General features: G+C 52.6%; 1 protein-coding gene across 1 annotated transcript; it reads left to right on the top strand.

The window, feature by feature from the left end:
* The first annotated feature begins 3,526 nt into the window (after positions 1-3,526).
* Positions 3,527-12,168, top strand: CDKN1A (cyclin dependent kinase inhibitor 1A). The gene is made up of 3 exons (XM_012461565.2): positions 3,527-3,611; positions 8,861-9,292; positions 10,400-12,168. Exons 2-3 carry the CDS (start codon positions 8,866-8,868, stop codon positions 10,447-10,449), a joined length of 477 nt encoding a protein of 158 aa, XP_012316988.1. The 5' UTR covers positions 3,527-3,611; positions 8,861-8,865; the 3' UTR covers positions 10,450-12,168.
* The last annotated feature ends 399 nt before the right edge of the window (positions 12,169-12,567 follow it).

Raw genomic sequence — 12,567 nt, 5'->3', positions numbered from 1 at the left:
ATCAATTAGTTGTAAACACCACTGCACTCAGACCAGTCTAAAGGAATGAATTTCTAATGGTGAAATTTCAGGCTTAGGCAGTAGCAGGCTTGGGAATCTGGAAGTGTTTGTGTTGCACAGATTCCATCACAAATTTCTCTGCCTTAATGTATGATCAGTCCTGGTCCTTGTGTTGATTGGGTAAAGCCCCCAGCAGGTCATGGTATTAGTTCCCAAAGTTATTCTTCTAAAAAAAAAAAAAAGCCAGACATGGTGACTCATGCCTGTAATCTCGGTACTTTGGGAGGCTGAGGCAGGAGTATCACCTGAGGTTAGGAGTTCGAGACCAGCCTGACCAACATGGTGAAACCTTGTCTCTACTAAAAATACAAAAATTATTTGGGCATGGTGGTGGGTGCCTGTAATCCCAGGTAATTGGGAGGCTTAGGCAGGAGAATCTCTTGAACCCAGGAGGTGGAGACCGCAGTGAGCTGAGATGGTGCCACTGCTGACACTGTCTCAAAAAGCAAAAACAAAAACAAATGAACAACAAAAACAATCCCAACAAAACAAAAACAAAAAGCCAGGGCTGCTTCTGCTCACTGCTCTATGTTCGTTCCACCTCTTCTCTAGGGTCTCACTTCTTGGGAGCCTGTGTGGAGGTGAATTCCTCTGAAAGCCGACTGCCCCTATTTGGGACTCCCCAGTCCCTTTCTGAGAAATGGTGACATTGTTCCCAGCACTTCCTCTCCCTTCTTAGGCAGCTCCTGCAGCCACTGCTGAGCTCTTCTCAAATCCTCCTTCTTGAGGCTTGGGCTTTCCACCTTTCCCCATTCCCCTACCCCACCCTGCTCCACCCCACTCTGGGGGAGGGCGCTGGTCTGGGCACTCTTGTCCCCCCAGAGGCTGAGCCTCCCTCCATCCCTAAGCTGCCTGCTTCCCAGGGAACATGCTCAGGCAGCAGGCTGTGTGTGGCTCTGACTGGTTTTCTGGCCATCAGGAACATGTCCCAACATGTTGAGCTCTGGCATAGAAGAAGCTGGTGGCTATTCTGTCCCTGGGGCTGGCTGTTTTCAGGTGAGGAAGGGGATGGTAGGAGACAGGGGACCTCCAGAGACCTCAGGTAGACCTTGGCCTCTTTCTCTGAACAGGGTTTGTGATCTGCTAGCAGATCCTTGGGACAGGGCTGGGATCTGGTGTATGTGTGCTTGTGTGAGTGTGTGCTGGGAGTCAGATTTTGTGCGTGACTTCTAACAACCTGCTCCGTTGCCTGCTGCAGGGCAGAGGTCCTCCCTTAGAGTGTCTGGCTACACATTCAAGTGCATGGTTGCAAACTTTTTTTTTTTTAAGCACTGAATAGTACTAGATACTTAGTAGGTACTTAAGAAATATTGAATATTGAATGTGGTGGTGAGCCAGAAGCTATAAAAAAATTGTTTCCCAAAAACAACAACACAAAGAATTATTTCATTGTGAAGCTCAGTACCACAAAACTTTAAATAATTCATTACAGGCCTTTATAAAAAAATTTTTCCCCCAAAATAAACAGACAGACAATGTCTCGTCTATTTGAAATACCTGAAAGCAGAGGGGCTTCAAGGCGGCGAGAGGAGCTGCCTGTCCTCTGCTGGACGTTTGATAACTCACTCTTCGGATGGTTTGGATGTATAGAGGGGAAGGTGGAGACAGCAGTGGGTCTGAGAGTGGGGTCCTGAGGCCGTGCCGTGGACTTTCTGGGCTTTAACCACAATCCTGGCCTGACTCCAGGGCCAGGCAGGCCAAGGGGATCTGCTCCTGTGTCCTCCCACCCCTACCTGGGCTCCCATCCCCACAGCGGAGGAGACAGAAGCCTCCCTCCCTGAGGCCAGCTATGTTAGAGGAAGAAACTATGCACTGGACACATTTTTCCCACAAAGTGGGCCTCAAGATTTTTCCCTCAAAGTGAGCCTTTTTTAGTTGGAGAATCACTTGGCACTCCCCAGGAGGGCACAGCACTGTTAGAATGAACCCCCTTTCTGGCCCACCACTGACCCACTATGGCAGGCAAGGATTTACTCAATGTAGCTGAAAAGATCAGGAGGATGACATTCGTAAATAAAAATCCATAAATAATAAAAAACGATGTGCAAAGAATTATTTCGTTGTGAAGCTCAGTACCACAAAACTTTATAATTCATTACAAGCCTTTATTAAAAAAAAAAAAAAAGGCTTGGGGCATGCCTGGGCAGAGATTTCCAGACTCTGAGCAGCCTGAGATGTCAGTAATTGTAGCTGCTCCAAGCCTGGGTTCTATTTTTTAGTGGGATTTCTTTTCAGATTAACAATCCATCCTCTGCAATTTTTTCAAAGCAAAACTGCAAATGTTTCAGGCACAGAAAGGAGGCGAAGGTGAAGTCCAAGGGAGGTCAGAGGTATGGGGTAGACGGGAGCAGATAGACACGTTACTCATTTCTGTGTCTGTCAGAAGCACCAGTAGACACTTCCGGAATTATCCTTTATTTATGTCATTTCCATAAACTGTCTGCAAATGAGGGTTATTGGGTATTTTTGTCATTCCGGAGCCACAGAAATAAAGGGTGACAAGCAGAGAGCCTTGGGCTGGAGGCAAAAGTCCTGTGTTCCAACCATAGTAATTTCTTTGCTGCATGATCTGAGTCAGGTCACTAGACTTTTCTGAGCCTCAGTTTCCCCAGTAGTGTATATGGGCCATGTGGGGAGTATTTAGGAGGCAGACAACTCACTCATCAAATCCTCCGCTTCCTGGCCAACAAAGCTGCTGCAATCACAGTGTTCTTCTGTTGAGGTGAGTGTACGGTGTACGGAGATTGGTTCAATGTCCAATTCCTCCTCGGTTTTCTGATAGTGTCTCCAATTCCCTCCTTCCTGGAAGCATGTGACAATCAACAACTTTGTATACTTAAGTTCAGTGGACCTTCAGTTGCCTCATCTGTGAAATAAAGGGGACTGAAAAATCATTCTGGCCTCAAGATGTTTTGTTGGGGTGTCTAGGTGCCCCAGGTGTGTCTGGGAGAGGTGACCTAATGAGGGATCAATGGGAATAGAGGTGGTATCGTGGGGCTTTTCTGGAAATTGCAGAGAGGCGCATCGTTTTTATTATTTATGGATTTTTATTTACGAATGTCATCCTCCTGATCTTTTCAGCTGCATTGGGTAAATCCTTGCCTGCCATAGTGGGTCACCGGTGGGCCAGAAAGAGGGCTTATTTTCTCAGTGCCCTCCTGGGGAGTGCCAAGTCATTCTCCAACTAAAAAAGGCCAAATTTGAGGCTCACTTTGTAGGAAAAATGTGTCCAGTGCACCGACGCACATTAGAGACAACGGGAGGAGGGAAGCGCCCTCCTGCAGCACGCGAGGTTCCGGGACCGTCTGGGGCTGCTGGAACTCGGCCAGGCTCAGCTGGCTCGGCGCTGGGCAGCCAGGGCCCCGGGCCTGGGGGAGGGCGGTCCAGGGGCGGCGCGGTAGGCCGAGCGCGGGTCCCGCCCCTCCTGGGGGTAGGTTATATTAGCGCCCGCAGAGCGGCACCAGTTGAGGTGTGAGCAGCTGCGGGAGTCAGTTCCTTGTGGGGTCAGAGCTGGGCGCGGATTCGCAGAGGCACCAAGGCACTCAGAGGAGGTGAGGGAGCGGCCGCAGCCAACAGGGGACCCCAGGCCGCCGGCACAAAGCCGAGCCGAGCGTGCCTGCTTGTGTCCGTGCGTGTCGCAGGGATGCGTGTCTGCGGGTGTGTGCTGCGTTCACAGGTGTTTCTGCGGCAGGTGAATGACGGGCGTGGGCCTGTGCGCGCTCGGCTTGCGCACACGGTGTCTGTAAAGTGCTCGGGTGACGGGGATCGGGATGTGCCGGACTCCGGGCGGAGAGCGGGATTACAAGTACAGGGATCCCGGGCCACGCTCCCCGCCCCTGGAAACCCAGCTGGGGCGAGGGAGGGCGTGGACGCGGCCGCTCTGGGAGCTCGCCTTCGGCAGCGGTGGGCTCCAAGCCCCAGGCGCAGTTTGCTCCTGGCGTGGGAATGAAGTCCGTGTCCCTGGAGGGGTCCAGGAGGGGCGAGGAAAGCGGAGTGGAGTAAGTTCGTCTGGGATCGGTCCCGGGCGGTTCTCGGATCCAAGCGGCGCCGCCCTGGCCCACGTTCCGGGGTTCAGGTCCTCTACGCCACTGTGTCCACCACCTGGCTGGGCGCTGAGGTAAGTGCGGGCTGTTTCCCGGCCCTTGGGAATGTGCCAGGACACGTCCCCTAAGGACAAGCGAGGAGCTGACTCATTGTGACAAGGAGACCCCAGGGAACATACTGTATAATATAAGGTCAGAACCTCGCCCGGGCTGGGGTACAGTGGGACCCCAGAAGCCCCCTCCCTGTCCCTTCGGGTCTCGCCCTCCCATCAGCACAGTGACCTATTTGGCTGGCACAGCGTGTTCCCAGGGAAGCCGGGCACTGGAGGTCCAGGACGCCGCGTCTGATCCCCGCTCCTTGGCGCGCCCTAGGGGCCGGGGAGTCAACGCCCTACGCTGGGCGGGCTCTAACCAGCCTGTCAGTCGGCGAAGGGCAGGGGTCTCCTCTACCTCTTTCCCACCGCGGCCGGGAGAACCACGGCCCAGCCTGCCCTGGAGTAGGGGCGCTGGACTCCGGGGCGAGAGCGGGACCCATGCCTGAGTGGGAGTTGGGGAGAGATCATGTCTTTGCGGGGTGGGTGGTGTTTCTGGGGGGCACGACGCTGCTCAGGGCCTCCATCAGCTGCCGCGGGGGCTCGGGGTGCCCCGACCTAGCCCAGATTCCCTCTCCGAAAGCGACAAGGCTGAGCGGAGCAGGGGGGTGAGCGCCGCCGCCGGGCGCGGACCACTGCACGTCCTCTCAGTCCCGAACCCCTGGGGGACACTTGCGCCCTCTTCGTGCGGAAAAACATCTAGGGGCTGGGTTTGGAACTTGGGGCGCCCAGACAGCTTCCCCTCTCCTTCCCTCCCCCCACGTCGTGTTTCTGGGAGAACTTCCGAGCGGTTTTGTTTTCGTTGCTCCCGTCTATTTTTATTTTCCAGGGATCTGACTCATCCCGTGCTTTGGGCGTGGAGATAAGGTGGAGGGGCCAGCTCCCGGCGCGCGGGGGCGCGCGTGTGTGTGTGTGTGTGTGCGCGAGCGCGCGCGCGTGTGTGTGTGTCAGAGACGGCGCAGGAGCGCGCAGTTTCGCAACAGCGGCGGGAGTTTTGGAAGCCTGGCCGGCCCAGCGTGACGTGTTTTAGGCCCTCCGGTCCCCTCCCATTCTCCCTCTCCCCACCCCAGTGTGACGCGCAGTCGGAGTGGAAGCGGAGTTTTGGCGGGCGGGCAGCGCCTTGCGGGAAACTGACTCATCACTACTCCCCCGCTGTCCAATGCTCTGCCCACGTACCTCCCACCCCGCGCATGATTTCCTGGAGGCCGGCGCCCCCTCCCGGCCCTGGCGCGAATGGCACACCCGCTTTCCCGCGGAGTGGGGCTGGCAGGCGGGAACCACCGCGGGTACCCTGGGCTCATCTGAGATCAACCCCTAAGCCATTCACCGCCTCTTCAAAGGAACACTCCTTAGGTTCAACAGTATTTACTGAGCTCTTACTGGAAATTAAAATATGACTGAAGTCTAAGGCAGGAAGGCCAACAAAGGAGGCTATTAGGCTATTAGTTATTTGTAAAACAAGGGTTTTCGTTTCTGAGTTTTCTTTGGGCTGAAAGTTATGAAAATGCGCATGAGAGCAGATTTGGATGGGGGAGGAGAGGCCTGTGAGAGCCCTAAGGGAAGGGGTGGTAGAAGAGGAGAGGGTGCCTGCCTAGATCCTAGTCCTGTCTTGAGCTCCTGGGAGCCAGGGAATATCCTTGATGAAGCCCTTCCTTGTGCCTATGATGTATTGAGACCCAGAATGTCCATTTCAAACACATCAGTGTCGCCCTTGTCTGGCACCCCAAGAGTGCCTATCTGAGGAACTGTGCTGAACACTTGCTTAAATCTTCAAACACCTACTTAAATCTTAAATCTTCAATCTGGATTAAGTTGGTCTCAAGTGGCAGGGCCTTGAAAAAGCTCCCTAAGTGATTTTTTTTTTTTTTTTTTTTTTTTTTTTTTTTTTTAGACAGGGTCTCACTCTATCGCCCAGGCTGGAGTGCAATGGCTTGATCTCAGCTCATTGCAACCTCCACTTCTTGGGTTCAAGCGATTCTCCTGCCTCAGCCTCCCCAGTAGCTGGGACTACAGGTGTGCACCACCACGCCTAGCTAGTTTTTATAATTTTAGTAGAGATAGGGTTTTGCTGTGTTGGCCAGGCTGGTCTTGAACTCCTGACCTCAAGTGATCTGCCTGCCGCAGCCTCCCAAAGTTCTGCGATTATAGACGTGAGCCACTGCGCCCAGCCCACCAGCTAATTTTTATTTATTTTTATTTTTAGTAGAGATAGAGTCTCTCTGTGTTGCCCAGGCTAGTCTTGAATGCTTGGGCTCAAATCATTCCCCCATCTCAGCCTCCCAGAGTGTTAGATTACAGGTTTGAGCCACTGCCCGTGGCCTCCAAGTAATTCTGATGGGACTCTCTGGTTAAGAAATCTAAAAATTAGAGAGGGAGTGGGTTCAATACTAGAGCACAGGACTCAGGGCAAACAGGCCTGTGTTCAGATCCTGGCTCTGCCACTTATGAACTGTGTGACATTGGGCAAGTTACTTAACTTCTCTGAGCCTTTGTTACCTCTTCTGTAAAAAGGGAGCTAATAGCTATCCACTTTTTAGTGGATTGACATTTTTAAACTGCTTAGAACAGCCCCCATACATTAAAATATACAAATAAATCCCAACTCATGCCTAGGAGAGGGTAGACAGAGGTTCCTTGAGGGCTCTGTCCACTGTACTGTGTGAACCCTTTACGGGGCAGTGGCCTTTGGCCTTTTTAGCTGTATGACTTGGGGGCAAGTCTCGTATCTCTTCCATCTCCTGCCCTTTAAACTCAGTGTGAGGTTACCAAGCGCCTCCTCTCCCAACCAGCTGGGACGTGAAACTGTGGGCTCCACTGATCACAAGCAGTGGGGTGAGGTGGGATGGAGCAGATGTGGCATGTATCCCAGGCTTCCTGCCTCAGAAACACTCAGCAGAGATTTCACCCCCCAGAGCCTGCAAGTTGGGACTTGTCCCTAGGAAAACCCAGTTGCTGCCAAGGTCGTGTAGTCACTCAGTCCTAGAGTCAAGCCAGAGTGGGCAGCTAGGTGCCAGGGCTCCCTCATGGGCAAACTCACCCTTGGTTTTCCCTCTCCTGAAGTGGGAGGAGAGGAGCCAGGTAGATCAGCCACCTTTAATTTTCTTTGTCTGCAAAACGGGTTCCTTGGACGCAGGCAGCACCGGGCAGGGGCTGCCAGGTGTCTAGACTTCATATCACCTGATGTGCCTGGCAGGATGTGGCTCAGCCTGGGAGAAATTCTGCCCCGCCCCGCCCAGCCCCGCCCAGCCCCTCCTTACCCCTAGGCCACCCGCCTGATGACATCCTTGGGAAAGGCCTTCAGCCTACAGCACCTGTCAGCTGCTGTCTGAAGGGGATAGTTGGCAGGGGGAAGTGATAGGGAGGAGGCTCAGTAAAACTGAAGGCAGAGAGAAATAATCACACTTCTATTTTCCAAGCACTTCTGTATATGAAGTGCTGCTGGCACCTTACCTACATTAACTCGGTTAATCCTCACAGCTATCCTCTGAGACAGTCACCATTACTATCTCCATTTCACAGACGAGGAAAATAGAGCCCAGACAAGTTAAGTTGCTTGCCCAGGGACACCTAGTAAAACCTGGACTTCAACCCAGGCGATCGGGCTCCAGAGCCTTCCCACTTAGCCACCAAGACACAGCCTTTCATTCAGCTCTGCTTCATCTGCCTTGCTGGATGGACTCCCCAATCAATTGCTTGAGTATGTGTCCACAGCCATGCTCTTTTTTTTTTTTTGAGACAGAGTTTTGCTTTTGTTGCCCAGGCTGGAGTGCAATGGCGTGATTTTGGCTCACTGCAACCTTCACCTCCTGGGTTCAAGTGATTATCCTGCCTCAGCCTCCTGAGTAGCTGGGATTACAGGCATGTGCCACCACACCCAGCTTATTTTGTATTTTTAGTAGAGATGGGGTTTCTCCATGTTTATCAGGCTGGTCTCGAACTCTGGACCTCAGGTGATCCGCCTACCTTGGCCTCCCAAAGTGCTGGGATTACAGGCGTGAGCCACCACGCCCGGCCCAGCCATGCTCTTTAAACTTGCATATGGCCCCATTTATGGGTGAGGAAACTGAGACCTAGTGGCTTTTTAAAACTTAGGTAGTAAGTGGCAGAGCTGGGACTACAACCCAGGTGCTTTTTACCCCAGAGTCCAGGGTACTTTTACTTGGCAGAGCAGGGTTACCTTACTTGGGCATCTGGGTGGGGGTTCAGGAGGCTGGAGGAACTGTCAGACCGTTTATTTATTTGGGAACTGACCTCCTGGCCAGGGCTGGGATTCAGAAACTGCTGGACTCTGGCAATTCACACGTATTTGGGGACATTCACACCCATGAGGGACATCTCAGGGGGGAAAACAAATTGATTTTAGCTGATAATACCTGGTGGTAAACAGGACCCTGATCCTCGCTTTTGCAATAAACTTGACTTTGTTGACATTACCTTGCCCTTCAGCTGCCTGCTCCCCCAGTGACCTTGGAGTGCCAGGCTGGCTGAGCTCTGCTGGTGGGGGTCAGGCCTCCTGTGGGAAGGAGGCAGGAAGACCAGCTGGAAGGAGTCAGAGAGACCCTGTGGTAGGAAGACCTCACCTAAGGTGACACAGTAAAGCCCGGTCAGGTAGCGTAGTGTCCAGTCTCCATGGTGACCAGGGCCTTCCTTGTGTCTCTGCTGCAGGCGCCATGTCAGAACAGGCTGGGGATGTCCGTCCGAACCCATCCAGCAGCAAGGCCCGCCGCTGCCTCTTTGGCCCAGTGGACAGCGAGCAGCTGAGACGTGACTGTGACGCGCTGATGGCAGGCTGCATCCAGGAGGCCCGTGAGCGATGGAACTTCGACTTTGTCACCGAGACACCACTGGAGGGTGACTTCGCCTGGGAGCGTGTGCGGGGCCTTGGCCTGCCCAAGATCTACCTTCCCAAAGGGCCCCTGGGAGGAGGCAGGCGGCCTGGCACCTCGCCTGCTCTGCTGCAGGGGACAGCGGAGGAAGACCACGTGGACCTGTCGCTGTCTTGCACCCTTATGCCTCACTCAAGGGAGCGGCCTGAGGAGTCCCCAGGTGGACCTGGAGACTCTGAGGGTCGAAAACGGCGGCAGACCAGCATGACAGGTGAGGACAGGTGCAGGGAAGGACACTGTAAGGGACCAAGATTCTCAGAGTCCATGGTCGAAGGGCTGACCTGTCCGGTCCTGGTCTAGTGTGCTCCTTAGGTAGAAGGAAACGGGCCCAGAGGTCACACAGCAAGTAGGCAGCCAAGACCAACTAGCTAACATTTGTGGGGAACTTATGTTATGCCAGGCCTTTTGCTAAGCTTCTAAGGTAGATTTATTTAGTCCTTATGCAATGTTATACCATAAGACATTCTTGTCACCCTCCATGTCTTTCTTTTTGAGACGGGTGTCTTGACCAAACTGGAGTGGAGTGGAGTGATCATGACTCACTGCAGCTTCAACTCCTGGGCTCCAGCGATCTTCCCACCTCAGCCTCCTGGGTAGCTGGGAAGCTGGGACTACAGGTGCATGCCACTATGCCCGGCTTATTTTTTGAATTTTTGTAAAGACAAGGTCTCACCATGTTGCCCAGGCTGGTCTCGAACTCTGAGCTCAAGCAGTCCTCCTGCCTTAGCCTCCCAAAGTGCTGGGATTACAGGCATGAGCCACCATGCCCAGCCCCTTACCATCCTTTTAGGAAAAGGAAACCCGGTTCAGAGAGGTAGAGTGATTCGTCTAAGGTCCCAAAGTGAATTTGCGTTTAGGTCAGGACTAATGGTAATAACAACAACTACTGACGTTTACATGGGCCTGGAATTGTGCCGAACACTTTCATGGATTTTGTAACAGAATCCCTAGATCAGCACTTTCCAGTAGAACTCTGCAGGGATGGGAGTGTTCAGTCCAGGGGCCACAAACCACATACGGCTGTTGTGCACTTGACACGTGGCTCGTGCGACTGAGGAACTGAATTTTTCATTTTATTTGATTTTGGTCAATTTAAACAAGCACACAGAGCTAGTGGCTCCTTTACTGGGCAGCTTGGCTTAGAGCAGACCCGTGGGTGCAGGTGCAGTGATGGATAAAATCACGTCTGTGAAGCACGGCGGGACGCTCCATAAGTACCCCCGCAAGAGGCAGCGTGGACGTTTCCCGAGCTCTTCCTGTCCTCTTCCACCGTGTCCTCTTCCTCTTGGCCTGGCTGACTTCCGCTCTCTCTCCTCAGATTTCTACCACTCCAAACGCCGGCTGATCTTCTCCAAGAGGAAGCCCTAATCCGCCCAGTCCTGGAAACGCGAGGGCCTCTACACCTTCTGCCTTAGTCTTTCAGTTCGTGTGTCTTAATTATTATTTGTGTTTTAATTTAAACTCCTCCTCATGTACATACCCTGGCTGCCCCCTGCCCCCCAGCCTCTGGCATTAGAATTATTTAAACAAAAACTAGGCAGTTGAGTGATAGGTTCCTCGGAGTGCTGGGCATTTTTATTTGATGAAATACTATTTAAAACCTTCTCATCCTATTTCTCCGTGTCCTCTCTCCTGGAGGTCGGGTGGGCTGGCTTCCCCCAGTTACTTCCTCCACCCCACTTGTCTGCAGAGTGGCACGGCACCCCCTGGAGGGACGTGGCTGCCTCCCCTTGCTGTCACAGGGGGTTATGAAATTCACTCCCTTTCCTGGACACTCAGACCTGGATACCTTTTAATTTGAGAAGTAAAGAGATGGCACTTTGAAGGGGCCTTGCTGAGTGGGGGCATCATCAAAACCTTCCCTGCTTAATCTTAGAGGAGGGCCCCTGACCTCTAAGGTTAGGTAGGGTGACCCTGAAGTGAGTGTGGCCTAGGGCAGTGCTGGGGACCTGGTACCCTCCTGCTCTTGATGCCCCTCTCTGTCCTGTGAAGGCAGGGGATCTCCCCGCCTGCCCTCATGGCCCCTCTGACCCGCACTGGGAGGCCGGACTCAGTGTTGGGCCTTCTCCCTCTTTGGCTCCTCCTGTACTTTTTGAGGCACCCCAGCTACCCCTCTTCTCCAGCTGGGCTCTGCAGTTCCCCTCTGCTGCTCTCCCACCCCCTGTCCTTTCCCTCCAGTACCCCCTCAGCTCCAGGTGGCTCTGAGGTGCCCATCCCCACCCCCCTCCCCCGGCTCAATGGACTGGAAGGGGAATGGACACACAAGAAGAAGGGCACCCTAGTTCTACTTCTGGCAGCTCAAGCAGCGACCGCCTCCTCCTCTTTTAGCTCTGGGGGTGAGGGTCCTGTGTGGTGGCACAGTCCCCCTTGAGTGGGGATCACTGTATGTTGGGGTATGTGATGGGGGAGTAGATCTTTCTAGGAGGGAGACACCAGCCCCTCGAATCGTCCAGCAACCTTTCCCATCCATGCCATCCCTCCCCAGTTCATTGCACTTTGAGTAGCAGCTGAACAAGGAGTCAGGCTTTTTTTTTTTGAGAGAGAGAGTCTCACACTGTCTCCTGGGCTGGGCTGGAGTGCAGTGGTGCAATCTCAGCTCATTGCAACCTCTGCCTCCTGAGTTCAAGTTATTTTCCTGCCTCAGCCTCCCGAGTAGCTGAAATGAACTAATTTTGGGTATTTTTAGTGGAGATGGGATTTCACTATGTCGTCCAGGCTAGTTTCAAACTCCTGACCTTGTAATCTGCCCACCTCGGCCTCCCAAAGTGCTGGAATTGCAGGTGTGTGTGCACCCCCACCTGTAGTCAGGCATTTTAACAAGGGGGCAGTAGAGGTTCTCGATAGGGCATGCCATGTGGGCTCATATGTGATGGGGGTGACCCCAAACACCTTCCAGTTCTTGTAACATCCTGGCCTCGACTGTTTTCTCTCGGGCTCCCCAGTTTAGGTGGTTCTTCTGTGTCTCCACCTAAACCGTAAACCTCTCGAGGTCAGGGACCAAACCCTGTACTGTTCCGTGCTGTTCACAGCTCCTCCTACATGCTGAATGTACAACAGGTGCTCAATAAATGATTCTTGGCAATCCTACTTGTAATATTACTATTGTGGTCATTATACCTTGTTATAAGAACAAATAAATGGGCTTTTGGGAAGGTTTCATAATTTAAAAACTAATTTTAAAATTAAACATTTCAATTTAGAAAATGCAGAAAACTTAGCAAACAGAAAGACTGTGCTTCAGAAAACAACAAAGCAAAACCTACCGTCACACCTCCACAAAGATCACCACGGTCAATATTTTGGTTTGTTTAATCTTTTTGTAAAGAATATAGCTTAACATCATTACTTATCAGAAAAATGCAAATTGAGATACCACAATAAGATACCACTGTACACTTACCAGAATGACTACAATTAAAAAGACTGTTAATGCCAGGTGTTGGCAAGGCTGTGGAGGAATCGGAGCTCTTATTTAAAAAACTGTTT

Source organism: Aotus nancymaae, unplaced genomic scaffold (genome assembly GCF_030222135.1).
Source record: "Aotus nancymaae isolate 86718 unplaced genomic scaffold, 86718_ANA_hifiasm-v0.15.2.pri h1tg000040l, whole genome shotgun sequence".
In the NCBI taxonomy this organism is placed as follows: domain Eukaryota; kingdom Metazoa; phylum Chordata; class Mammalia; order Primates; family Aotidae; genus Aotus; species Aotus nancymaae.
The sequence above is the reverse complement of the archived record's forward strand: the minus strand, read 5'-3'. Positions and strand labels throughout refer to the sequence as shown.